General features: G+C 45.9%; 1 protein-coding gene across 1 annotated transcript; it reads right to left on the reverse strand.

The window, feature by feature from the left end:
• Nucleotides 1–724: 724 nt before the first annotated feature.
• Atg7 (Autophagy-related 7) lies at nt 725–25,521 on the reverse strand. The gene is made up of 2 exons (XM_084580520.1): nt 25,000–25,521; nt 725–4,308 (listed from the first exon to the last, which is right to left on the reverse strand). The coding sequence occupies exons 1-2, from the start codon at nt 25,229–25,231 to the stop codon at nt 2,495–2,497; spliced, it is 2,046 nt and encodes a 681-aa protein (XP_084436646.1). The 5' UTR covers nt 25,232–25,521; the 3' UTR covers nt 725–2,494.
• Between the last annotated feature and the right edge of the window lie 1,535 nt (nt 25,522–27,056).

The raw sequence follows: 27,056 nt of genomic DNA on the forward strand, positions 1-27,056 counted from the left end.
TGTTTGAGTGAGTGTATTTACTAAGCACCGCTATACGGACATTGCACCATGTAAGCACATAAAAATGACAAGCAGATTGTAAAAAGCCTGCAGAAAATGACTGCATTTCGTTGTACAAAGAATATGCGACTACAACACTTGCTGTGGTCTACACAATATTGCAGTACCTTTAAGCAACATAGTGAAACAACTCTCAAGAACTAGGTCACTGACCTCACACTACACATTGTCATGGAAACAGTGCATCCAGAAGTAAGTAGGAGAAATTGTGAGATCTATGACCTCTTCTAAGCTCCAGAACACCACCTGTGAAAAATGCAATGCTTTCTACAATTTCCAACACTGACAATTCTCACGTTTATTCAGAGCATTGCCAGAAATCTTTGAACGAATGAGACAAGGCTACCAATGGGGCCTTCAGCTGCTGCATTCGTGACACCAGCCGTGATGGCATAAACTATTGAACGATGATCGAACTAAAAAATGCAATAAGTACTCCTGGCAACTTTGACGTGTCACTCGAGCAGAGAAGCACACTTTTCACAGTGTGCACTCGTGTTTACATGGCTCAGTACAGGACTCCAAATGCATGCCAGCAACGACATTGTGGGAAGGTCTACTGCCTTGGCATCACATCACTTGCATGTCTCAAGGTCTATTTTGAAACAATCTTTACTAATCACTCAAATGCACAATGCGTGCTTAGTATTTCCCCCTTTCAAAATGTTTCTGAGCTAGAGCAATTCGTGATCAGCTTATAAGTGTTGGATTTAAGCTGTTCTAAACAGCTTATCAATGTTCTAGAGGTTTAAAACATACATTCCATTTCTAACTGTTCTGTAGTGACATCAGTGCAAGCTTTTCTCTCCTCTTCCCCAGCGGTAGTTTGGAAGAATTTTCTTTTTTATGCTAGGAACTATGTGGCACACATGCAATGAGATGCCACTGGGCCACACAAAACTGACCTTCAAACAAGAACTGACAGTCTCATGCTAAGCATTGCACAGCAGTGATGAAACAGATTGAGTATTTGTTACATTGTCAAATATGGAATATCAACTCTGGAGCATTGAAATGTTAACACAGGCATTTCCTTCAAGCTCATCGTCTCTACTGTAGATTCTAACCCATACAAGTTCTGTAAAAAGACGACACACGTGAATAAACAAGCACAACTTCATCATCCATAAATATGCACAAAAAGGTACACACACACACACACCAATGTATTGAACATTAAACACTAGAATTAAATACTGTGGCAAAGGAATGGCACCACATGGCACAACACAATATATCTCATTTGCATTTAGTGTATTGAGACGTCTTGTGAATCCCCGGCGCTCGGCAGCTGACCTGCGTGCGCGTCTCGCGTCGTCGCTCTGAACGTGCGTAAGCTGTAATGGCTGCGGACGTTAAGAAACGGCAGATTTTTTTTCTTTTTTCGAGAGCCGTCCATCCTTGCATCCATGAATCAACGAAAGCACGCGGTCTGCTGCGATCATGACGCCGGTTTTTAGCCTTGTTAGCTTCAAACGACATTTGCAGCTGTCACACTTTCCAGTGATTTTGTGGGCAGTGGACTATACGCCCGCCCCAAGCGCGGCGTGATAAATCGAACAAGGCTTGTGCAATCAAGCCACCAGGGCACTCTGCATAGCCAAGTTTGCTCCCCGCCATCACAGGAGCTGTGACGTGCTCGCTGCGCAGCATATTTCTAGGGACCCTAGCGCTGCCAACAAATGAGCTGCGGCCGAAACGGAGAGACGCGCCACCGACTGGCTGTTCGCATGCAAGCGGAAATGCTCGCGATTTCTGCCGCGGCGACGCAAAAACCTGTTTTGAGTTGTCGTGGCGGCTCGAGCGTCGCACTTCCAATAAGTTGGACATTTTTTGCTCTGTCGCTGCTGCTGAGCTCGCTCAATCGCTTGCATGTGAACCGGCCTCAAGGCCGGTTCTCGGGGGTAAAAGTGGAATGTGGGTTCTACGTGAAGGGTTGATTAAGCTAATAATACGGTATCATTTTCACGATCGCAAGCGGCATCTCAAGACGATTTCTGTATATCGAATCATCAATATATCGAACTATTTCACGATCCCCTTCGAGTTTGATATATCCGGGTTCGACGTTACACCTCAGGCAGGATTTATATGGCAGGCACATACATATACAACAGCTTGAGCCAACGTTACAAGGATCTAGTAATGTTGTGCTGGAGCATGCATTGTATTGTCACAAAAGGAAGGATTAATAGGATTTAAATTGAATATATTTCAGACACATGACGGCAGAAAACCTGCAATGGCTACTATGTATTGCTGCAAGAATGTCTACCCATCACTGCATTTCAATGACATCATATAATCTCTTAAGCATGAAGTATGCACTTCAGCATAAATTTGAGTGCAGATGGGCCAATGAACCTGTGCTGCCGTTACAGAAATGGAAAAATGACAGATAATGGAGCATGTTTCACAATGCAAGTTCAGCAGTTCAAGAACTGCTTTCCTCGCTGTCACTGAGAGCCCAGACTTGATCAAGGTCCGTTTCCTCATGTAATTTACTGAGTCCTGTCAGTCTTTCCAAATAGGCGGCATCATTGAGCACCTGAAGCACAAACTCCCAACCACGACTAGTGTATTCCTCAAGCACGGGCTGTGAGCAGGCCGTGCACATGGGGAAGGCCATGCACGCCGGTGTCATGTACATGTGCCGAGCCAAGAAACCACGAATTTGGTGCGGCACTGGTCCCAGTGGGTTCTCGGCAGCCCCTGTTTCGTTGTCGCCGGTGCCACCTGGCGATGCCCCAAAAGCAGGGCATCGCCCCTTGAGAGGACTCTGAAGAAGACCCACCAGGAGTTCCACAGCTAAAGCCCCGGCCATCATGCCAACACCAGGACGCGTCACGGTGCACTGCTGGTCAAGAGTGCGGTCGCGCGTCGAGTCTGCAGGCCCGACAACGTCGTTGCAGAAGTAACAGCCCAATTTCTCGGCGTCGCCCGGTCCGACCTCACCTGAGACGCCATGTCGCATCACAAGGAATGTGTCGAACCCAAGCGCTGCGTTGATGACGATCTTGCGCTGCGCGGCCGCTATGAGTGTTGGCAGCCATCGGGCTTCCCTCGTATCCAGCAGCAGGAAGATGGCGTCGTGCTCGGCAATGAGCGCCTCCAGTTTCTCGACGTCGGCTCGGACCTGAGCTTCCGCACGGTCCGGGACACTGTGGCCCGCCATAGGCACCGTTAGGTTCTCGCCCCGGGCAGACACGGCGGGCGAAACGGCTCGCAGTGCGTCGGCAGCGGCGTCGCACTTGTGCCGTCCTCCATCCCGGCAGTCGCGCTCAGTGTACAGTGATTGTCGCGCGGGATTCGAGTACGACACGACGCTGTTGTCGACGAACGTGACCGTCCGCACGCCCCAGCTCACCAGGCAGCGGGCCACGCTACAGCCGAGTGTGCCGGCGCCCAACAAGAGGCACCTGGTTGACGCCACGGTCTCCAGGTCGAGCGTGGGCGCCAGCCTCCAACGCATCAGCTGTAGGTTCAACTCGAGCGCGTTCTCCATGAGTCGGGCAGGGTCCAAACTTGCACTGAGGTTGACGGTCCGCGGTCCGAGCTGCCCCGCCGCGTTGCGCTCCCAGCCGACGAACCCGGGCATGCTGTCGTCGCCGTCCGCGATGACAAAGTTTCCGCCCAGGTGCACGGAAAACACCAGGCTGTGACCACTCTGCACGCGGCCGTGGCGAGCTTCACGCCGGTAGCAGAGGACGTCGCATTCGGACAACAGGCGGCCCCAGTGGTGGACGACAAGGGCCAGGAGGTTCCTCAGCGGCCAACCCGGGTGACTGGTCGACGTCGCCGGGTCGGAGAAGGCTAGATAGAACTTGGAACCGATAAGGGCGGGCACCTCCTCCAGAGGACGAATCTCGAGGCCTCCTAACCCCGGGACCACGAGGAACGCTGCCCGCTTCTCGGGCGAGTCCAGGGCAGCGTAGGCGACATTTAGCTGCCTCAACCGTTCATCTTCGAAGATGTCGTCCAGGCGCCCGAGCGGCTGCGTGACTGTCACCTCTTCAGGCAGGCGCGCCGCCGGAAAGCCGAACCAGTAGCAGAAGGTGTACTTCTTCAGGTCCACGTAGATGAGCGCCAGGAAGCGATTGAGCAGGCTCGGGTCCTTGACGGCTCGCCCGTCGCGCACGGCCTGCCAGACGCGCTCGGCCGAGGCGCGCATCACTTCGGCCTTGTCCATCTTCTTCATGTCGGCCATGCTGTTGGGCAAGTAGAGGAGGCCCTGCAGCGGACAGGAATCTGCGAAAAAGAGGCAGCGCGCATTCCCAAGCACAGGTCAGCCTGAAACACGCCAAGTTGGTTGACAAGTCGCTGCTGGTCACAGAGGGCACACTTAACAACGAGTGGTTACGGAAGACTGCTCGAACTACGCATAAAGGCCGATACAAAACTGAGACAAGTGAAAGCCACCACACAGTATATGATAGCTCAGTAATTTTTAAAGTTTGTGGTGTCTCGAAATTCCAAAATGAGTTCTATCTCACGCACATTTACGCACTCAACTACTGAGTAAGGATACCCGGGCCCGATCCTGGCTGCGGAGGCCGCGTTTCGATGGAGGAAAAACGCTAGGCGCCTGTGCACTATGAGTGCGCGTTTTAAACAGTGCCAGGTAGTCGAAATTATCCGGAGCCCCTATATAATGTCCTCATAGCCAGAACTACTCATACCCTACAAGACAACAAAACAACTTTCAAGAGTTGCTTACCAATAACGGCACTACGTACACTTACCACTCCATCAGTTTTGTGCCATGCTCTCCAAACAAGGGCCGTGACAGTGCCATCACCAGTAAGCTCCAGCTCCAAGACCACGGCAACACTATCTGCATCAAGTGGTTCCCAGCGCACGCGGGAGATTGTGCATCCTCACTGAATCACAACGAGACGGCCCATTCGGCGGCGCGAGCGCTTACCTTCCGAGAACCTTCCGAAAAACAAGAACGAGAAATTATAGCTGAAAAGTAATTGAGATTTGTTTATACCCCACCTTGCTAGCTCATCGCATTGAAATCTAGACAGCAATGCGGGTCAAGCAAGCAAAAAAGTAACGGTGGTTAAGCTTTGGTTAAACCGAGTGAGACGCGGTAGCCTGCCAAAATCTTGTTATGCTGTTCGTTGAGCGTTTATTTGGTATTTACAAGGCTAAACCATGGTACACCAGCGCCGACTAATTCAGCCGCGCGGCGTCCGCGAGACGTTCTTCCTAAAGTCCCTCGATAATTTGAAAGTAGCGACACTCTCCTCCACTCCGGCACTTTCCTCCTCGAATATCCTCGCCCGCCGCCTGCGCGCGCTGCACACGGCACGCTTTTTTGGGCAGCGCTCCTTCGCCGTCAAGGAAATTGGCTGGCACGCGCGCTCTTAAGTTTGCGCGTTTTCCACGCTCTGTTATCGAATAAAGACACGAATAAGACATGCGAATTGCTTGACTGTACCGCGAGCCACATAAATTAGCGTCTCGTACACGCAATGAAAGTTCAAATTACGAGCGCTTGCCGCATGAACAAAAACCGCTTGCTGCATACACCTCACATTCCTTTTGACTTTTCATTACCGTGTGTCTCAACCCGCCATAATAGATTAAGCATAATATTTACTATATATTTGAACATTCCTGAATATTCTCAGCATACCAATGCTGAGTTAAATGTATTTTCACCTCAAACTAATTTTAGCGGAAGTAAAGTTTATGCAGTTGTTAACGAGCGGAGTTTCATTAATGCGATAGTTGCTAGCAAGAGGCTGGAACAAATGCTTTGATGGTCATCCTAAAGGTTGGTACCGCGCAGTGCACATGCAGCTGCTTAGTTGTTTTCGTAGTTAAAAATTTTCGCGGCTGCTTGAAAACGATCGAATATCAACTTTTTTCTGTTAAGAATGAAACGGATCTAGCTCCTGCTGTCGGCAGCCTTGAAGTGACGTCGAGCCGAAACCGAGAGCCAAGATCAGGGCACCGATTTCTCGTCATCCGTACCCCAAAATTTGGCCAGTCAACCAGCGATACTTCACCTTGTCTGAAGTTCATCCACATTGGTGTCAACTCTAATTTTAGTATGACCAATATTTTCGTTTTCTTTTGCTTTGACTAGACTAAAGAAACGTGACCTACAACGCTTTCAACTCTTTAGTGGCAAAATGTGGAAGAAATACAGGCCTTATGTCGATAACTGCGACAGGGTGCGCACGTACAAAATACTGCTATGTCAACTCAAGACCAAACAGTATTGTTTCTTTGTACACACTAGAGCTCTCAGGTCCAAGGCCGACGGCTAATCTACGCTACGAAAATGGACATGACGCCCGTCAACTAGGCAAATAATTAAGGAGGCCCACCTAAATTTGGAAATCAAGACTGAGTTGGCCATACGCAAATTAGGTTATAGACACCAATTTCCGGTCAGACTCGGACCAGGTCAAATTTTGGGGATTCAGAGGGCCACATTTCGGGGGTGGCCCTCCTAGATTGGTAGATTACCACTGAATTTCCCATACTCAAATAGGTCGGACACCAATTTTGGTCCAATTCAGGCGAGGACAAATTTCGGGGGTCCAGAGAGCTAACTTTTGGGAATAGGCCACCTAGGTTTGGGGGCCACCACTCAATCCGTCATACGCAAATTAGGTTGGGCACCAATTTTGGTCAAATCGGACGAGGTCAAACTTCGGGGGTCCAGAGAGCTAAATTTTGGCAATGGCCCACCTAAGTTTGGAGGTAATCCCTGAATTCGCACTACGCAAATGAGGTTGGTCATTAATTTTGCCACCTTTTGAAGTGGTCAAATTTAAGGGGTTTCTGGGGCTACATTCTGAGGGAGGCCCACCGAAATTTGGACGTAACCAGTAAATATTCAAATTAGGTAGGACATCAATTTTCGCCAGATTAGGACGAGGTCTAATTTCGAGGGTCTAAAGAGACAAAATTTTGATGTGCGGATATATATACACTATGTGGACAAGTTCTGCGAAAGAGTCCTCTACACTCTCCTGCGACATAAACTTATTAATGAATAAACAATCTCCTTCATTGCACGCGTTAGCGCTGAAAAGCGAGACCTTTAGTTCAGACATTAAAGCGGCTATTGTGTGCATCAGCTTTCGCTATTATATAGCACGTTGAGCGGAACCATGAAGTCAAAACAATAACGCGCATAACGGCGCAAAATTATCAGTGAATTAAGTGAGATTATCAGCTTTGTGATGCGCTTGCAAGCAGTTTCATGTCGCTTGGAACAAATGCACAGTACGTCGCAGAAGCAGCAGAGGTGACTAGTCTTCGTCGGGGTGAAGTGCTTGCGGCCGATGTTGTTGAACCACTTTTTTATTCGAATGGTGGCCTTCTTTCCGCTCGGAATTGCGAAAAAAATTAAGCCTTTTTCACGACAGCTTGTGCAAATAAATATGCCGCAGCTCGGTATAGCGCTGCATTAAAACAGCGCGAATAGCGCGAAGTGCAAGCGCGGAATGCTAGGGAGCTCGCTCCTACAAACAGCGGCTGCCTAAAAAATGGCGCCGGCTAAAAATGAAAACACAAAAAGAGCGAACTTTTCGTGCGCTTTTCCCGGCGACGGCCCGCGGAGCCAATCACCGTTGAGAAGAGCGCCGATAGAAGAGTTGAGAGAGGAGGATCTGCGAGGGTGCGCGGAGCGGCGGCAAAGTTCACAGAAAGTCGCTACTTTCGTTTTATCAAGGGACTTTAGTTCTTCCCGCTCCCCCGGACTGCTTTCATAGCCCTTTTCTGTTCACGAACTTCTCGTAGACGCTCCTGGCCAATCGCAATGATGCCTGGATTATCAGACGAGGGGCTGTGCAGCGACACACTTGTTCAGCATCGTATAGAACGTGAACACCACATATGGACTTCGTGCCAGGTGCGCGGCGCTACTTCAGTTTTGTAATCGGTTCAGGAGGCCGTGACGTCACGGCCTAGCACGTAAACACCGCATGTAGACTTATTCGTAGGCGCGCTGGCGCCGTCATGTACTCGGTGTAGGATGGCGTGACGTCACGCCCTATCGCATAAACGGCGCGTTTAGGCTGCTCAACGAGTCCAAGAGTCTAATCATGTGACCAGATTCTGGTTGACCTTGATGTGGCCATGACGTCCCCGGCTTGACCTTAACATATGCAATGGCTTTGACCACATCCAGTGGTTCTCAAAACTTATAATTGAAGGCTTGACCTTGGCTGAGCTTTGGAGGTCACGGGCCGCACACGCAGAACAGAGCCCGAGAACTCTAGTAATGAAGCTACCGCTTCAAAAATAGTGAAATCACTCCGGTTCCTCTCTCTCTTGTCCCAGCTCAACGAACCCCCCCCCCCTCCTCCCCCCCCCTCACCATGGATGCTGGGACAGAGGCGGGATCGATTTCCGCGAAATACAGCTCTATTATTGCGACCATAGACAGTACCCAGCCCTCGACGAGCGAAATCTGAGACGAAGTAGTACCAAGCCAGCGAGCGCAACAAAATAGGGACAGAAGCGGCCCTTCGAAGCATGGATGAGAGGGGGGTAGTGTCACGATATCTCATCATCATAATCAGCCTTACTATACCCACTGCAGGGCGAAGGCCTCTCCCATATGCCTCCAATTAACCCGGCTAGCTGCATCCACTTGACCCCTGCGAACTCATCCGAGCCTCATCCGCCCACCTAACTTTCTGCCGCCCCTGCTACGCTTTCCGTCCCTTGGAATCTAGTTTTTTACCCTAAGCGACCATCGGTTATCCTTTCTTCGCACTACATGTCCTGCCCATGTCCATTTCTTCTCCTTAATTTCCACTAGAATGTCGGTAACTTGAGTTATTTCTCTTACCCTCTCTGCACGCTTCCTATCTCTTAATCTTACCCCTACCATTTTTCGTTCCGTAGCCCTCTGGGCTGTCCTCAACTTAAGTAGAACCCTCTTGGTTAGCCTCCACGTTTCAGCCCCATAGGTGAGTACAGGTAAGATGCAACTGTTGTATACTTTCCTCTTCAGCGACATCGGCATGCTGCTTGTCATAATCTGCGAGTGCTTACCAAATGCGCTCCATCCCAATCTTATTCTTCTTGTTATTTCCCCTTCATGGTTCGGATCTGCGGTTACTATACTCCGTTTCATACATCAGGTGCAACGCAGCGAAAGCTACGTAAGTAGTCCGCAAGAAAAAAAACTGGAGGCGTATCACTACGCGCTCGTTCTGTGATCGAGTGGTTTCTGCGGAAACGGGCTCTATTCCGAGCATACACGTTTGCAATAACTTGCTTCGCATGCCTAGACATCTTCGCAGTGCGGAGGGCACAGCCAGCAGCATCTAGTGGCACAGCTGACAAGGTTGCGGGGCTGCGAAAACGCGGCAAGAACAAAAATGACATAAAAACATACAAATTCACCGAATCCGACCCTTTCTCCCTAAAAAAAGGGCTTTTTATGAAGTTGATGGCAAATGTAAGATGTATTAAGCTTGCAGACAAAGCAACTATTATTTTCTCTCGTCAAGAGCAGGTACTATTTTTCATCGCGGATGCAGAGAGCGCGAACAAGAGCTGTAGCTCTGGCAGTGTTAGCAGTGTTGCACTTGATGTATTAAAAGGAGTATACCTGTCCCCGCCGAGGTGGCACAGTGGTTACGGCGCTCGACTACTGTTCCCAAGGAGGCGGGATCGAATCCCGGCCTCGGCGGCCGCTTTTCGATGGAGGCGAAAAGCAAGGTGCCCGTGTGCTGTGCGATGTCAGTGCACGTTAAATAACTCCAGGTGGTCGTAATTTCCGGCGTCCTCCACTACGGTGTCTCTAATAGCCTGAGCCGCTTTGGGACGGTAAACCCCACAAACCAGCCAACCTAAGTAGACATATTCGCCTACTACTTCCAGTGCTTCGCTACCTAACATAAACTGCTGGTCCTTTCTGAGGCTGTTGAACATTACCTTAGTCTTTTCTGCATATTGATTTTCAAGCCTACCTTACTACTTTCCTGCTCGAAGTCTCTGAATACTTCCTCTAAGCAAGCTGTGAACAGTACTGGGGAAATCGTGTCTCCTTGCCTAACACCTTTCTTTATGGGAATTTTGTTACCTTATGCAGAACTATGATTGCTGTGCAGCCACTATATATATCTTCCAACACTTTCACGTACGGCTCGTCTACTCCCTGATTTCGCAATGCTTGCATCACCGCCGAGGTTTCTACTGAGTCAAATGCTTTTTCGTAATCAATGAATGCTATGTATAAGGGCTGGCTATATTCCGAGCATTTTTCTATCACCTGATTGATGGTATGGATATGATCGATAGTAGCTGCTTGATCATTTGCTTGATTGCAGTCTAAGGTCGTCCTGATTCTATTAGCGATTACCTTAGTAAATTCCTTATACGTAACAAACAGTAAGCTGATCGGTCTGTAATTTTTAAGGTCCTTAGCGTCTCCTTTCTTATGAATGAGGATAATGTTTGCAATCTTCCATGGTTCCGGTAGCATCGATGACACCAGGTACTGCGGATACAGGGTGGCCAGTTGTACTAGCACGATATCCCCTCCCTCGTCCTTCAACAAATCTGTGGTTATCTGATCCTCTCCAGCTGATTTCCCCTTTTCATAGTCTCTAATGCTTTCTTGACCTCGTCCTTCGTCACTGGTGGAACGTCTGACTGTTTTTCCCTACCGCCAATCTCATTACGGTCCTGACTACTTTGGCTACTGTAGATATCTGTATAGAACTCCTCGGCTACTTTGACTATCCTGTCTCATATTCGTGATGACGTTGCCCGCCTTGTCCCTTAGTGCATACATCTGGGTTTTAATTGTCTATGCCCAATTTCTAAGGCTTCCTCCGTTCTTTACAGCATGCTCAATTTTCTCCATATTATACTTCCTTATATCGGCCACCTTGCGCTTATTAATTAGATTTGATATCTCGGCCAAGTCTATCTGGTCTCTTGGATTGGAAGCTTTCATAATCTGGCGTTTCTTAATTAAATCTTTCGTCTCCTTAGACAGCTTACCGGTATCCTCTCCAACTATCTTACCGCCTACTTCTACAGCGCACTCAGTAATGATATCTCTGAAATTATTGTTCCTTGCTTCTAGAGTAATGTCGCCATCCTCAGTTAAGAGCTGAATACCTATTCTGTAGCGAGATCCTGAACTCTTTTGCCCTCCCCCTCACCGCTAATTCGTTGATGGATTTCTTTCCTACTGATCTGTTACGTTCCTTCTTCAGATTTAGGCTAATTCGGGACCTCACAATCCTGTGGTCACTGCATCGCACTTTCCCGATTACCTCTATACATCTTGCTATAATGGCGGGGGTTGAACACAGTATGAAGTCAATTTCATTTTTAGTCTCGCCGTTAGGACTTTTCCATGTCCATTTCCGGTTCTTCTGTTTGCTGAACAAGGTATTCATGATTAAGTTATTACGCTCTGCCAGTGCCATAGTCACCCACTGCCTGGTCTCCTGCCTGCTTTTCCTCTACCTTGGCACTGAAATCGCCGATTAAAGTGTACTGCGTCTGTACTTTTCTCATTGCCGAGTCTACATCTTCGTAGAAGCTTTCAACTGCCTGGTCATCATAACTACATGTAGGCGCATAGGCCTGTACAACCTTCATTTTATATCGCTTATTAAGCTTAATTACGATGCCTGCCACCCTCTCGTTAATACTATAGAATTCATTTATATTACCCGCTATATATTTATTGACAAGGAAACCTACTCCTAGTTCTCGCCTTTCCGGTAAACCTCGATAACACAGTACATATGCTCATCCTTCAGTAAAGTATATGCCTCATTCGGCCTCCTAACCTCACTAAGCCCTATGAAATCCCATTTCATATCCTCTAGTTCCTCTAACAGCAATGCTAAACTAGCTTCACTAGCTAGGGTTCTAGCATTAAACGTTGTCAGGGTCAGTTTCCAATGGCGGCCTGTCCAGCGGAGCCAGGCATTCTTAGCACCCCCTGCTGCGTCACAGGTCTCACCGCGCAGCCTAGGCCAGTTGTTCCGCAGCCGCTGGTGACTGAGGGCCGGGGTTTTATGGAACTAATCATGGGAGGTTGCGGCCAATTACTGCCCCTGTTCCAACTCCTGTTCTGGTGAGGGAGTGCGTTGCCGGAGGTGTTCACCGGCATCAGGTCGCACCCCAAACCTGTTTATGCAATTCCATCGATACGCTGATTTTTTTTTTTTTTTTTTTTTCATCCGGTAGAGAATTGCGCGGCACCGGGATTCGAACCCCGGCCCTATTGCATGCAAGGCGGATGTTCTACCGCTACGCCACCGCTGCACTGTCAGGACATCTAGAGTCACTGGAAATTGAAAATTTTCAGAGTACCGCGCCATTTCCCTTCCAGACCACCGGGCCCGGCCGCTGTCCGAACGTTGAATGAGCGCATTCGTACACTTGGAACAGCAAACAGGAAAGTTCTGACACGTTTATTCAGAACAGTGCCAATAGTGACTGTATGAATATCGTACGGCCAACAATTGATGGAAAAGAAAAAAATAAGTGTGCTGGTGGAAAACTGCAGGTCGCCTGGCCTCGCAAGTCCCCGGCCCTCAGAATCGCCTCTACGCGCAGCGCAGTGGTGTTGCATTATAAAATGAGTGTGTGTGAAAGAGCATGCCTGCGAAGATCGCAGGGAGGAATTACGCATGTCGACGCTGCTGCATCGAGGATGGGGTGCGGATTTTGATTACTTGATTACACTCAGAAACAATGGCTCGCTTTGTATAAGCGGAACAAAGTGAGGCGGGACATCTGGTTGCCTTGTGAAGCGCGTTTGCTTGTCTGACCTTCATTCTTTTGCAGCGCCGTTTCCCAGTGAAGAGAAAGTAACGGTAACGCACTGGTCTCGCCCATTTTTGTCGGGGAAAAAAAAAAAAGAAATCAGGTTTGCTACATTATCGTTCTTCACGCGGTTTAGAAGATATTGCATTTTTCGTTTGCTAGCTGGTACCATTGATGTAGTTCCATTGCCTTGTGACACCCATTTGCTAGAAGCTTGCAGATTATCTGGCGTCAGAAATCAGTACGACACAGAACATTGCTTTCATGCTGGCCGAAAGTTACTAGTTGGGAACACAGAACAAATCTGTTGCGCCAGGTATTCTAGTCGATGTAACATTATATACCAATCTGCACCAGTCTCCTGGGAACCGCAACGGCAGCTAAAAAGATAGTTAATAAATATGCACAGATAAATTTCAAGTACATTCATACAAACAATAAAAATTAAAAAAGAATGGGTGGGGGTGCACATCGATCCGCACACGAGCATGCGACTGGACGCATGCAAGTGCACAGTATAAGTTTTTACGCGCAACTGAATAACGATCTCTTACCAGCCGGCTAGATATTTCACTTAAAGGAATGGTAGCTTTTGAGAAACTCCACAATCAAAATGGACGAGGCGTATTCCTGCGCCTCTGCGGTACACTGAATGTAAACACTTGTTTACATTCGCCGCAAAAAAAAATAAAAAAATAAGGGGGTCTCATGGATGTTGAAGAGGAGAACTGTGAAAGCCTACAATTCTTTTCCTATCATTTGCGTCTGGTCGTTTGCCTGTTATCGTTTTTATCTTATCGTAACCGTAAGCCGTCATCTGACCTATTGGTCGTTTCGTAGTCATGATGAATTATGCCTACTCATTGTAATCAGTATCACTCATCGCTAAGCATTTTCACTCGTTCCAGTCAGCTGCGGTGATTCAAGTCATTGTTTGACATATCAGTCGTTACTAGTCACTGCAGTCATTACCACTAATATATAAGCATTTTTACTCATTTCCAATCAGTTGGAGTCATTTCAAGACGTCATTAGACACATTGGTCGTTTCGTAGTCATGCTATGGTGTCTAGTCATGCTGAGTCGTGCCCAGTGTTAACACTCAGAGCTGAGCATTTTTATTAATTTCCTATCAGTTGCGGTCATTACAAGTCGGCATATGACATATTGATTGTATCGTAGGCATTAGCAGTCATGTGCCATGCTTAGTCACTTTACTCATTTGTAGTCAGTCATTCCAAGTCATCGTTTGAATAGTGGTCGTTTCGTAGGCATGATGAGTCATATGCCTAGCCATTGTAGTCATTACCACTATCAGCCAAGCATAGTTACTCATTTCCAATCAGTGGCGGTCATACAAGTCGTCGTTTGACACATTGGTCGTTTTGCAGTCATTAGCAGTCATGAGTCATGCCTAGTCATTGTAGTCATAACCACTTATTAATAATCTTTACTAATTTCTAATCAGTTGCGGTCTTTACAAGTTGTAGTTTGACATATTGGTCATTACAAGTCATCTTTAGTCATATTAATCATCATTATTAGAGTAACTGACTCTATCAATGTCTGTTCATAACTTTTATTCATTACCTACTGCCATCAATCGTTTTCATTATTCATCTCCCTTCTAACAGGTCCGATTTGCGAGGGACACATCAGCGCACGATGCGACTCACAGATCACGCGCACAGCCTCTACGAACAGATTTTCGCTCCACGAGCCCAGAAAGGCTTTCGTATTATAATCAATCACACACCGACACACATACTTCACGGGTTGACCGGCCTAACTTTTGAATGTGTTCTAAAACCTCATGGAGGGACGACGGGTCACCGTAAAGGGGATCCCGCGCCTCTTTGGATCGTAAAGGGGGGGGGGGGGGGGGGGGCGTGGCAATGGGTAATGGGTGTCATTTTAGTTTCGCTGTCCTGGACCCACAATTTGTTCTGTAATATTATAGCTTTCGCACCGTGTGGTAAAGCGCGGTAAGGAATTCACCCGAGTTCACGCACACTGCATCGTCTAGCGCAAGTGACGTCAACAGCGGAGAGTGTTGCGGAGCGCTATCATTGTCTTGCCGCAGCGAAAAGGACGGGGCGCTCGCCCAACAGTCTTGTACACGCCACAGAAAATAAGTAACCGATTACAATAACTCTATTCCAAATGTAAGTGATTACAGAGTTAAATTACTGCCCCAGAAAAGTAACTAATAACTGTAGAAGAATAATCGATTAAAATTGCGTTACTTCGCATGCTATTGCAGCAACACAAACTCGCTCAAGCTGTATAAATTATAGTGCGGCTTGCTTAACTTTTTACACAGTTAATTTTCAATACGAGTTGTTTTTCAAAGCTATCGCGTCTGATTTAGCAACGCTCCCTCGAGAAGACGTTAGCCGCTAACTGAACACTCTCTACGTGTAAGCGCTAGATGCACCGATGATTATAGAACGTTTAACACACTCTCTCCGTGAACGTTCTCCTAGCAGTAGCAAGTCAGTAAGCAAGCATGTCCACAGAGGAGGGCTCTTTTTTTTTTTTTACTTGCTTTGATCGTCACCCGCTCATGTTTAATCCCCAGGAGCCGAGTCCCTCGAGACCATCACGAATGTCAATCTCTATATTTGATGCCTTGCATCTGATTTGGGTACTACCGACAAATAAGATGCACTGGTGCATATCGTTCGTCCAAAACCTTGTCAAATTAATCCATTCTGGAGAGTATGGCTTGATAGTCTATGCAACTGCACTATACACTCATTCTTTGTACTTTTCACTAAACGTTTTGATTTTTCTCTTTTTCTTTCTTTTCTTCACTGCTACCCCCGCCGTTTGGCTACTACCCGCAATTCTTGGAGTCTATTTTTTGCCCCTGTTCAATTTTGCGTCTTGCGAGCTAATAGCAAAGCCTTGTCTCACAAAAGGTTATTTCTGAGTAGCACTCTGTTCCATATTAAAACCCATTCGCAGCACGAATAAAACAACGACAGGAAGAAAACACACACGACAGGATGGGTTTTAATATGGATCATTACCAACTGGCCCAAACATCGGTGTTATAGCACTCTGTGCTGTTTCCCCAGATCCTGTGCATGAAAAATTGTACACTTTGAAGTTACATTTATTCGACGATCATTTCTTGTCTCGCAGTCGTTTTTTGGGAGGGAAGCTCTTAGTCAAGTGTACATAGCACCTTTTGCCTGGTGTCCAGCTCAGTTTTGCTTACTTCGTATAAGGAAACCAAACAAGTTTCACTTCGCTTTCCACATTTGGGCCCATGACTTGGTATTATTAAATTGTGGACTAAAGTACTGAATGGAAAAAGAAAAAAAGTATCCTTGAAAATATTTTCCAGCACAATTTACTAAAATCTACTATGCCAGTAAATATGCAACAACAATAATGTGTAGCCAATGCAAAATATAAGAGACATCGCAGTAAATATCCAATAGAAATGGGCAGGGCATGTAATGGAAGGCAAGATAGTCGATGGTGATTAAGGCTTTGAGAGAAGGCAAACGCATCAGTGTAGTATAGCAGGATGTTAAATGGGCGGTTGAGATAAGGAAGCTGATGCAGCTAGCGCAGGACTGGTTTAGTTGGAGTAATATGGGAGAAAAAGGCCTCTGCCCTGCAGTGACTGCAGTCAGGCTGGATATGATGATCATCATCATCAGCCTGACTATACCCACTGCAGGGCGACGGCCCCTCCCATATTTCTCCAATTAACCCAGTTCTGTGCTAGCTGCATCCACTTGACCCCTGTGAATTTCTTAACCTCATCCGCCCACCTAACTTTCTGCCGCCCCCTGCTACGCTTTCCTTCCCTTGGAATCCAGTTTGTTACCCTAAGCGACCATCAGTCACCCTCTCTTCGCACTACATGTCCTGCCCATGCCCATTTCTTCTTCTTAACTTCCACCAGAATGTCGGTAATTTGAGTTATTTCTCTGACCCACTCTGCACGCTTCTATCTCTTAATGTTACCCCTACCATTTTTCGTTCCATAGCCCTCTGAGTTGTCCTCAACTTAAGTAGAACTCTCTTGATTAGCCTCCACATTTCAGCCCCATTGGTGAGTACAGGTAAGATGCAATTGTTGTATACTTTCCTCTTCAGCGACAACGGCATGCTGCTTGTCATAATCTGCGAGTGCTTACCAAATGCGCTCCATCCCAATTTTATTCTTCTTGCTATTTCCTTTTCATGGTTCGGATCTGCGGTTACTACCTGTCCTAAATAGACATATTCACCTACTACTTCCAGTACTTTGCTACCTAAAGTAAACTGCTGTTCCTTCCCGAGTGCGCTGTAGAAGTAGGAGGTTGGATAGTTAGAGGATACTGGTAAGCTGTCTAAGGAGACAAACAATTTGATTAAGAAACGCCAGAGTATGAAAGCTTCCAATCCAACAGACCAGACAGAATTGGCCGAGATATCAAAGCTGATCAATAAGCGCAAGGTGGCCGATATAAGGAAGTATAACATGGAGAAAATTGAGCATGCTGTAAAGAATGGGGCAAGCCTTAAAGCGGTAAAAAAGAAATTGGGCATAGGAAGAAACCAAATGTATGTGATAAGGGACAATGCGGGCAACGTCATCACGAATATGGACAAGATAGTCAAAGTAGCCGAGGAGTTCTATACAGATCTCCACAGTAGCCAAAGTAGTCAGGACCGTAATGAGATTGGCGGTAGGAAAAAACAGTCAGACGTTCCACCAGTGATGAAGGACGAGGTCAAGAAAGCATTAGAAACTATGAAAAGGGGGAAATCAGCTGAAGAGGATCAGATAACTACAGATTTGTTAAAGGACGGGGGGGATATCGTGCTAGAAAAACTGGCCATCCCGTATACACAGCTTGGTGTTATCGACGGCACCGGAAACATGGAAGAATGCAAACATTATCCTCATTCATAAGAAAGGAGACTCTAAGGACCTTAAAAATTACAGGCCAATCAGCTTACTGTCTGTTACGTATAAGGTATTTACTAAGGTAATCGCTAATAGAATCAGGACAACCTTAGACTGCAATCAAGCAAAGGATCAAGCAGGTTTTCGGAAACAGTACTCTACTCTACTATCGATCATACCCATACCATCAACCAGGTGATAGAAAAATGCTCGGAATATAACCAGCTCTTATACATAGTATTCATTCATTACGAAAAAGCATTTGACTCAGTTGAAACCTCGGCGGTGATGCAGGCATTGCGAAATCAGGGAGCAGACGAGCCGTATGTGAAAGTGCTGGAAGATATTATAGTGGCTGCACAGCAACCATAGTTCTGCATAAAGAAAGTAAAAAAATTCCCACAAAGAAAGGTGTTAGGCAAGGAGACACGATCTCCCCAATACTATTCACAGCTTGCTTAGAGGAAGTATTCAGAGACTTGGAATGGGAGCAGTAGTGATAAGGGTGGATGGAGAATGGCTCAGTAATCTGTGATTTGCTGATGACATTGCCTTGCTAAGTAACTCGGGGGATGAACTGCAAATAATGATTGATGACCTAGACAGAAAAAGCAGAAAGGTAGGCTTAAAAATCAATATGCAGAAGACTAAGGTAATGTTCAACAGCCTAGATATGATGACGAGTACAAAATGAGGTATTGAAAATGAGGTATTGATAAGACAACTTTGTGTATTGGCTCATCTACAGCAAATAGAAACAAATTGTCATTGAAGTACTCAGTTATAGTGCCCCCTCCCCCCGCTGTCCTCTCATAGTAAAAACAAAAAAATAAAAATAAAGAGAAAGAACAGATGCTGACTGATCGGTATACAGAGTTGGTCACACTTGTCTAGAGCGCTGGAGCAGTGCTCTGTGGTGAACATAAAGCGAAAGGTTAAGTAAAGGAGAACAACAACGAGATGAAACAACCATGTAGCCCCTCGAATCGTAGTCCATGGCTTAATCCAACGCATGGACTGGGCGTTTTATCTGATAAACGTAAAGAAAGAAATAAGACTGCCAGATGAACAAAGCATAAAGCAACGTCGAGGAGCAATAACAAACAGCTTAGAGTACATTCAAGACTTTCAGACACAGTGAAGTTTTAGCCAGACACTGAGCAATAAAAGAAAAAAGAATAAGAAGTAGCACGGTGACCATGGTGTCATGCGAGACTGACTGACTGGGGTATTCTTTGACATATCCATGTAAAGAATCTGAGACCGCGATAAATATTTCATATATTTCCATGCATAACCAGCTTCCACTTGATATTTAACATCGGCCAGACTATACCCACTGCAGGGCGGAGGTCTCTCCCATACTCCTTCTTTTAACCCGGTCCAGTGCTAGCTGCATCCATTTGACCCATGCGAATTTCTTAACCCCACTCACCCACCTAACTTTCTGCCAGCCCCTGCTACGCTTTCCTTCCCTTAAAATCCAATTTGTTAACCTAAACGACCATCGGTAGTCCTCTCTACGTGCTACATGTTCAGCCCGTGCCCGTTTCTTCTTGATTTCCACTAGAATGTCAGTAACTTGAGTCATTTCTCTGACCCGATCTGCACACTTCCTATCTCTTAATGGTATACCCACCATTTAGCCCTCTGCTCAATAACCAGAACGTAACTGTCATTTGAGCGCAGAAGCCAGTTAGGTGTCCAGACGGTCTCTGCTCAGCATACAAAAGAATGCGAGAAATAAAAGACAATGAGATCCTGAAGTTAATGGCTACCCATGATATGATTTGGCAAGCACAATAGCTTGCATTGTGCTAGGCTAGACTTCCTAGAGATCCATTACAAATATTTTTGGGACTGTGCCATGGTGTGAAGAAATGTACGGCACTGCAAGTCACCATACAAGCCGTCTTGTGAGCAGGCACCGCAGGTTCAATAGAGACCATGGCTTGGTGTGCCTCGTTTAGGATATAAAATGTCTGGCAAGGTGAGGTAGACGCGAAACATACCAAGTGGCTCTAATTGTGTGACTACGGGTGGAAAAGAAATGCTCGGTGCAAATGCAGACAAACAAGGATACTGGGAAAATTTTCAACTCTTGTGCAGTTCACTCGTGGACTCCAGCTTTTAAAGATGCCACTTTGTCTTCACGCATCCAGTGTGGCCCCATTTCCTATCTCATTTCAGCTTACACACTGTCACATCCAACTTCCTACCTAGTCTGGGCTTAACAAACACGACATCACTACAGAGTACCAATGGTGATCTGCAGTGAGCAATCTAACCCCTCTGATTTTGTTAGCGCAATACCACTAGGCAAATGATCTTTTCTTTTTACTGCGAAAGCAATACTACGACAGCTAAAGCGAGACCTCCGGTGGCTGCAGCTACGCCATGAAGAGGCATAGCTACAGTATCCTCATAAAAAAATCAGCCTGCCATGACATTTGAATTCACGTTGCCCCTATGACACGGAAAAGAGCTGCCAACACGGGTCGCTCCTTTCATATTGGAGGGTGATATCAGAATCAGCCTGTCAGAATCGTTTGCATTCTTGTTACCCCTACGACACGCAGGCGCGTTCATATGGCTTGGCTGAAGCGTGACTTTATATGTGGGCTGGTAGCTTACGCTCTCACGTCATACCCTTAAAAAATGAGCTTACGTGTCCCCAATAATGTAGCACCTTACACTGATAGGGCGTGATAGGGGAATAATGTAGCAGGCAAAAGAAGCTTCTGCCATTGCTTTCGCAATTCGGCAAGGGTTAACCAAAGCTAAACCACAACTAATCCTTTTTTTTTTTTTGACTGACAAAAATCATGAAAGAGCTATTATGGAAACATTTTTCGGTGCTGCAAATGGTAGAAGGTGCTGGTACCAGCGTGGATGTAGTCACAAGTCTTCATGACATTGTGTACATGCGCTGACTTTTTCCCAATTTAGCTCACTACCGACAACAACTAACAGCAAGCATTACATACAATGAATAACGCAGAAGAGAGATGCTTTTGACTTCTCAAAAAGTACCAGCCCCATCACGTGGTTGCCACTATGAAATGCTGCAATAAGGTGAGTTCACAACACATGCCAGCCTATATATCTTTTTGTAACAGAAATGCACAATGCAAATTGCCACAGCCTTGGTCACAGGCTTTCCAAGTCTATTCTTGGCTATATTATCTAAAACAGTGCAAGAAACTTATACCATGAACAGACTCAGAAACAATTAGACAGCTACACTTCTTGTGGTTTTGTTTGTGGCTCTTCTTTGTCCTCGCTTTATCCCAGTGCTTTATCATTTCATGGTGAGTAACCAACATGCCCACAGTGAGACATATCCATTCCTTCCTAAGCATAGAACATAGAGGTAAAATGTGCATGCTTATCGGGCCTTTGATCGCACAGTTCAAACTCTGTGGTGGATAAATAATTTTGCTGTTTGATGTCTTCTGTCCACACTACCATGGCTGTGAGCATTATATGCAGTGGACAAGAGATGCCGAATGACACTGAGCTTTGTTCGCTGATATCATATCAACGTTGGTACCTGTGATAACTGCATGATGGCGACCCCCCCCCCCCCCCCCCCCCAAGGCTTTTTTCAAGTTATCCCAGAAAACAAAATGAACTGCATACTGGGTAAAAAAAAAAAAATTGGGATGCTGACAGAAAGACGGAGAGTTTGTGTTCTCGGCTCCCATTCTTGCAACTTGTCATAAAAGGCGAGTTCATGCAATAAACTTCAGTTGCAGAAGAGCCATGTTTGTTCTTCGTTTGTCCTGTCCACTATCACACCTTGTATCTACTGGTCAAAGAGAATGCTGTTTTGACTGCTTGAAGAAATGTTTGGCATATTTTGGCATTTTATTACATTTCCAATGCTTTGGTACCACACGAGCATGCCCATCTTACCATTTTTTCCTATGACTCAGTAAAGAGGTTCACATTAGCAACAAAAATGTGGTGCCAACCCAAAAACAAAGCAAGTCAATATTCCCCACTTAGTCCATGCTTGATCTAGGCATGGACTAAATGGGGAATGTTGGCTTGCTTTGTTTCCATGGAAAGTGCGAACATTTGGCACTAAACCAGAGGCAAAGCAAACTGGTATGTGTCCAAGGGTCCATCATTCAAGAAACAAGAGGTCACTCTAGATACACACTCTAAAAACTAGACAGCCTCTTTTCATTGCTGGCACAGTTATGTTCCCGTACAAGTTTTTTCTTTTATCAATTGCTTAAATATTTGCACACTTCATTCCACAGTGTTTTGTAAGATTTTTCTGTCAATGTTACGGCTCATGGCGCAAAATAAAAACTTGCTCGAGCCTCCACAAACCTGTGACAGCTTTTAAGAAAGCTGCACTTCTTTCAAGGCACCCTGAATGTTTTGGTTCATGCGAAATATCGATAACTATGCACAGAGAAGGTACACTTCCCACTCCTGCAAAAGGATTGCATGATTATTTGGTCTGTTTCCTAGCTTGTGATTGATAGATAAGATTGCCCCTCAGAATGGTGCCCCATCATAATCTGGGAAAACCTACATTTACACCCTGATTGGTAATGATATCTCCCATCTTGCAACCTTTTGAGTCATGGCAATATAAATTAAAGGCAGAACTCTACCCAAAATTCTATATGAATATCATGCCCTGTATGCACTGTCATTGCACCATGAATTTGTGGCCAGATAATAGGAGCAGACATTCTAAATTTATTCATCTAGAACTTGTAACACATACACAAAATACCAGCTAGATTAAAATAATTTTGTGCAAATGGCTTCAGATGCATGAGTAACACCAGGAACAAGATGCTCTCATTTTGCAAACCAGCTGTCAGACTAACAGTAAACTGGACAATAACTGTCAATCCCACTGGCAAAACATACATCTCCATAACCGTTGTCAAACTAATTACACAATAGTTTTTGAAATAAATACATTAGCAGTCTTCTCTAACAACTTTCTAGTAACCATGCTTAGTATACTACAGACTAAATTTTAATGCCGAGAAGAGCGTGAGTAAAAACAGTGAGCACCCTGTCCCAGTTGATCAGAATCCCTTTCAGCATTCCTATTTTCAGCCCTGAGAAAGGTATGTAGAAGTCAAGTGGCATGCGCGCAGCATGGCATTTCCCCATGCTGCGCACATTACACTCAACAGAGAGGCTCACTGCCAGACAGCTCAGCGTCCAAATCTACAATCACAATATTTTTCCAAAATTGGAGTGCAAGTTTTTTCAGTTCGCATCTAATTACACTGACAAAAGAAGTCTGTGAAAGTGTGGCCTACATACACACATGCTATGGCCATAGCAGATGCTGTGTCCCATTGTGAAGATTCTCTTCAAGGTATTGAAAAGGTTCCTCCATTCACTAATGCTGCCTTGACGTTAGATGAAGCTTGAGCACAAATCTTGTTCATTTTGCCAAGAAATGGTTCTTCCAATGGTATGCTTGAACACCTACTCTGTCAAACGAGCGGCAATGGAAAGATTTTTTCCCCTCTTAATGTTGGTATAGCTGACCTTAAGTGATTGGTAAGGTGTGTTTGTGAAGCAAGCAATGGGTATGTTAGAAAGGGAAAAGCGAACCTTGATGTCATCAGACTGGAATCAATGACAGATGACAAAACGCATTCTTGTTGTCAACTAAGCACATGCGTGCAGACAGCAAGAGCATGTTGCTTACTTGGAATACAATGCTGTTCATCTAAGCTAGAGGTTGCACATAAACGAACTGCTCATTAATTTCAAAATAAGAATTTCATGGATTGCATGAAAACGGATAAGTGTTAGCTTCCCATACAGCAATAAATGCAATTGGTTCTCTACATAGGGCTTTTATCAATGTGTTGAAGCTGAAAACAAATTGTTTCAAAATCAGAATATCAATACCCATTACTTACATGTCCAGAACACCAACCATATTTTTTTCACTCTCGCGCAAATTCGTTTCTACACTACATTTAAAGAATTTGCTAGAAGTTATGCTCCTGGACATAAGATGGATTGTTCAGCCAAGTTTTGCATGTCATTCAAAGCATGTAATGCAGAACACCTAAGCGTTGAGTGGTCAGTCACTTTCACTGGTCAGTCAACCAGGTGGCCGGGCTTAAAGAGGCACAGAGGGCAAAGCAATGTTGGCCCGTATCGGTAGGGTACCACATTTTAATCACAAAGAGATCACACTAGCAGAAAACAGAGCTTTTATAAGTTAGAAGTGACAGCTGGTGTGGTCACCAGCTATATTCACAAGCAAAATGTTAACCAGTGTTTTTTAACGTAGACTCCAAAGGCTATACTACTCGCTAATCACTTCAAATATATCACAAGATTGAACTGAGTGCAAGGAAGGTTATTTACAGCCAATTAGGTAACTGATAAACGTGTCATTATCTGGCAGACATATAAACAGAGCCAGAAAGACCCAAAGGCTCAAATTATGTGCTTCAAAATAACTGCATCGAGTGTCCAGCATTCCTTCAAAGCAAGTGCAGTGCGCAGGGGCATCGCGGGTGCACCCGAGTTGATCACAAGCGCTTCAACTCTGCAAACTGAACATTACGAAATACCTTTCTTGATCACTTGAAAGTTCACTGATATATTGCAGTATGGAACTGAAGCACCACATCAATGCTGAGTAATGCAAAATAGCATAAGTTTGTTTGCCTTCTAATTCCCTTTACATGCAAAGCTATATTACTGTCAATGGTGTTTTTAAACGGGCGAAACCAATCAGTAAACAAGCGCATCACATACAACTGGTGAGTGAAGCGACTCAAAAATGAAGAGTTGAAGCGTTCATGGTGCCATGTGGACTTCGTCTGTGCCCGCTTTTGACAAAGACCAGGGTCTAAGGACGACCTGCGGCCGAGCAGCACGAAGTTTAATGCAAGCAAAAGTCAATTATTGTGTTAAGTGAATTACGTAAGATAAGGACGGGAAACCGAAGCCAGCGCTCTGAGAGGAGGTAATTAGATTACGTGCTGTCAAAGACTCGCCAACGCTTGCGGTATGTTGCGGGCTTCCCTGGAATGTTCCAGCTGCTCTACACCGCGATGCCAATGCAAAAGCTGCTCACGTACCCTGTAGCCTCATGGGTAAGGGCGATCGTAGCGAATCGTTCAAAACAAGTGGTTGCCACGGGCGATCGTTCGCAATGAAATTGTTACGCATCCACAGATCGCAATAAGCATAGCGCGCTGCTTTTCAGGGCCGGGCAAAAGACAAACCTGGCATTCTGAGGCCGCCGCCGGCATGGCCGAACGACGCGATGTCGAGGTTTGCCAGGGCGGGAAGGCCCGCCGCCGAGCCGCAGCCGTACGTGGCACTGATCTCGAAGGGCCCCTCGCTGAGCCGGTACTGCACCAACTTTCGCCGGCTCAGCTCGCCCCAGAAAGTGCCATCCATCGCCGACGAGAAGGGCACGAACTGCAGCGGAGTCGGCGACGCGGCCGAAGACATGGTTGCACAGTTTACAGTGCGCACTACACAACGAGAGGCTGGCGCGACTTGTCGATCGCGACTTTCCGCGCCCGATACACACGCCACGGGAGCGTCGAGCGCTTTAGAGGCACTCCCCGTCACAGCTGATGCATAATTTCGTCACCAAGCCACGCGCACACACAAATGCACGTCTAATGCACGTCGAAACAACCACGCCGCTCGGCCGCCCTCTGGAAAACAACAGATAAAGCAGTGAAGGGCAGCGCGCATGTGATGATGACAAACGTGGAGAGGAATGATGACCAACAAACACAAAGCCAACAAAGCTAACAAAGGACAAAGCTAAGCCCTGTGAAGCAGCAACGCCGCAGTTTCGATTCCAGTTTTACTTTCGGTTGCACGGTTGAAGAGTTGTCGTTGTCGTACAGTGCACCAACGTCCACAGTCGTTTGAAAGCGTTCGAAATACAATTTTAGCTTCAATGCACCTGAGAATGCCACCTAGACTATCTGAAACACCCCGAAAAAATTTTCGATACTTTGCTAGACGATTTTGTAACCTTAAACCGTTCAGGCGGAGACTGGTGACACGCACCGTGGCACCAGCAAAACGCTGCTGCCACGCACAAAATACGTCACCCTACGTCATCATAAACTAAGCAAAAGAAAAAATGTGCGCAACAGCAAGTGAAACATTTATGATACTAATTTATAACTTAAAATCGTGGCTTAAAATAAGTTATTGTTCATTTTCTTAATAATTTTAACTTATGTAGGTATCGGCCTATCGGCGGCGTTGGGTTGGGTCATGGCGTTGGTCGCGCACTCATAGGCGCACTTGTCTTGCACTTGTACTCATGGCTTATTTCCATGCCTATTTCAGTCGAAGCGTTTCGCGTACTCATATATCAAATCCTCCTCGCTAATCTCCTTGCTAATCTCCTTGCTAATCTCTGAATTAGCAAGGAGGATTTGAGAAATCCGCGCTTGGTTGCTACAATCAAGCACGGAGTTTGGACGCGCTTGATTGTGACGTACAGTTGCAGACGAAGTTTTTCTCGTGTAGTGCAATTTCTAGCTTCGCTCTGGGCTTCGGGTTCGGCTGTGCATTGTGCGCTTCATTCGACGCAAGGGAATTAGGCTCCCCGTGGGCTGCTTATCTCGTTGTTCTGCCGAAAGTATTCCGCCTTCAAATACGCAGTTGGTGCAGTGTTCTGTTCCATAGCTCTAAGGCTGTACGTTATGGCACTGCATTTATTTACCTCCGAATTCCTTTTTGCGGTCAGCTAGGCTACGCGTTCGCAATTAATAATTCAGTGTTTAATGTATCTGATAGAAACAGGAAATACAGGCTGTATGGCCGGTTAACATCGCTTGTCAGAAAGAAACTGCAGGCAGCAACAGCTGGTGAATATTCGAGGTTGCTTTGGTTGCCTTTGGTACTTATATGAAACTATATATGTATGACCGCGAACTGGGTTTGCATTATGGCTCAGCAGTGTAAGTCAGAAAAAACGGTACATAATGCAAACTCCTGTTTTTGGAAGGTGCAGTTGTACTGAGTGTGCCCTGTATCTGAATTAACTCAGCAGTTTTCGTGGAGCCTCCCCGCCCATACTTCTATAGTTTCCATCTTTCAGAGATTTGTTCAAGTCAGTGCAGTGGCATCGTCTTTTGACTTGTTATTATGTGAAAGTTGCGATATGAGCAGTATGGTATGTTTTTCATCAAGACACTGGCCCAGTCAAGAAAAAAAATGATTTTCAATTGAGGTTTGCAGTTGCAAAATTTCTAAATATGCTTTTGGCACAGACTCGAAGCACCAGTTTGAATAAATTGAACAT

The sequence above is a fragment of the Amblyomma maculatum genome, chromosome 10 (genome assembly GCF_055883805.1).
Source record: "Amblyomma maculatum isolate TAMU_Amacu chromosome 10, ASM5588380v1, whole genome shotgun sequence".
Lineage (NCBI taxonomy): Eukaryota > Metazoa > Arthropoda > Arachnida > Ixodida > Ixodidae > Amblyomma > Amblyomma maculatum.

Coding starts and splice junctions, on each gene's coding strand:
- Atg7 (XM_084580520.1), bottom strand. CDS start 25,231: ATGTCTTCGGCCGCGTCGCCGACTCCGCTGCAGTTCGTGCCCTTCTCG. Junction 4,309..24,999: donor CGGCGGCCTCAGAATGCCAG/GTTTGTCTTTTG, acceptor TCTTTTTCGCAG/ATTCCTGTCCGCTGCAGGGC.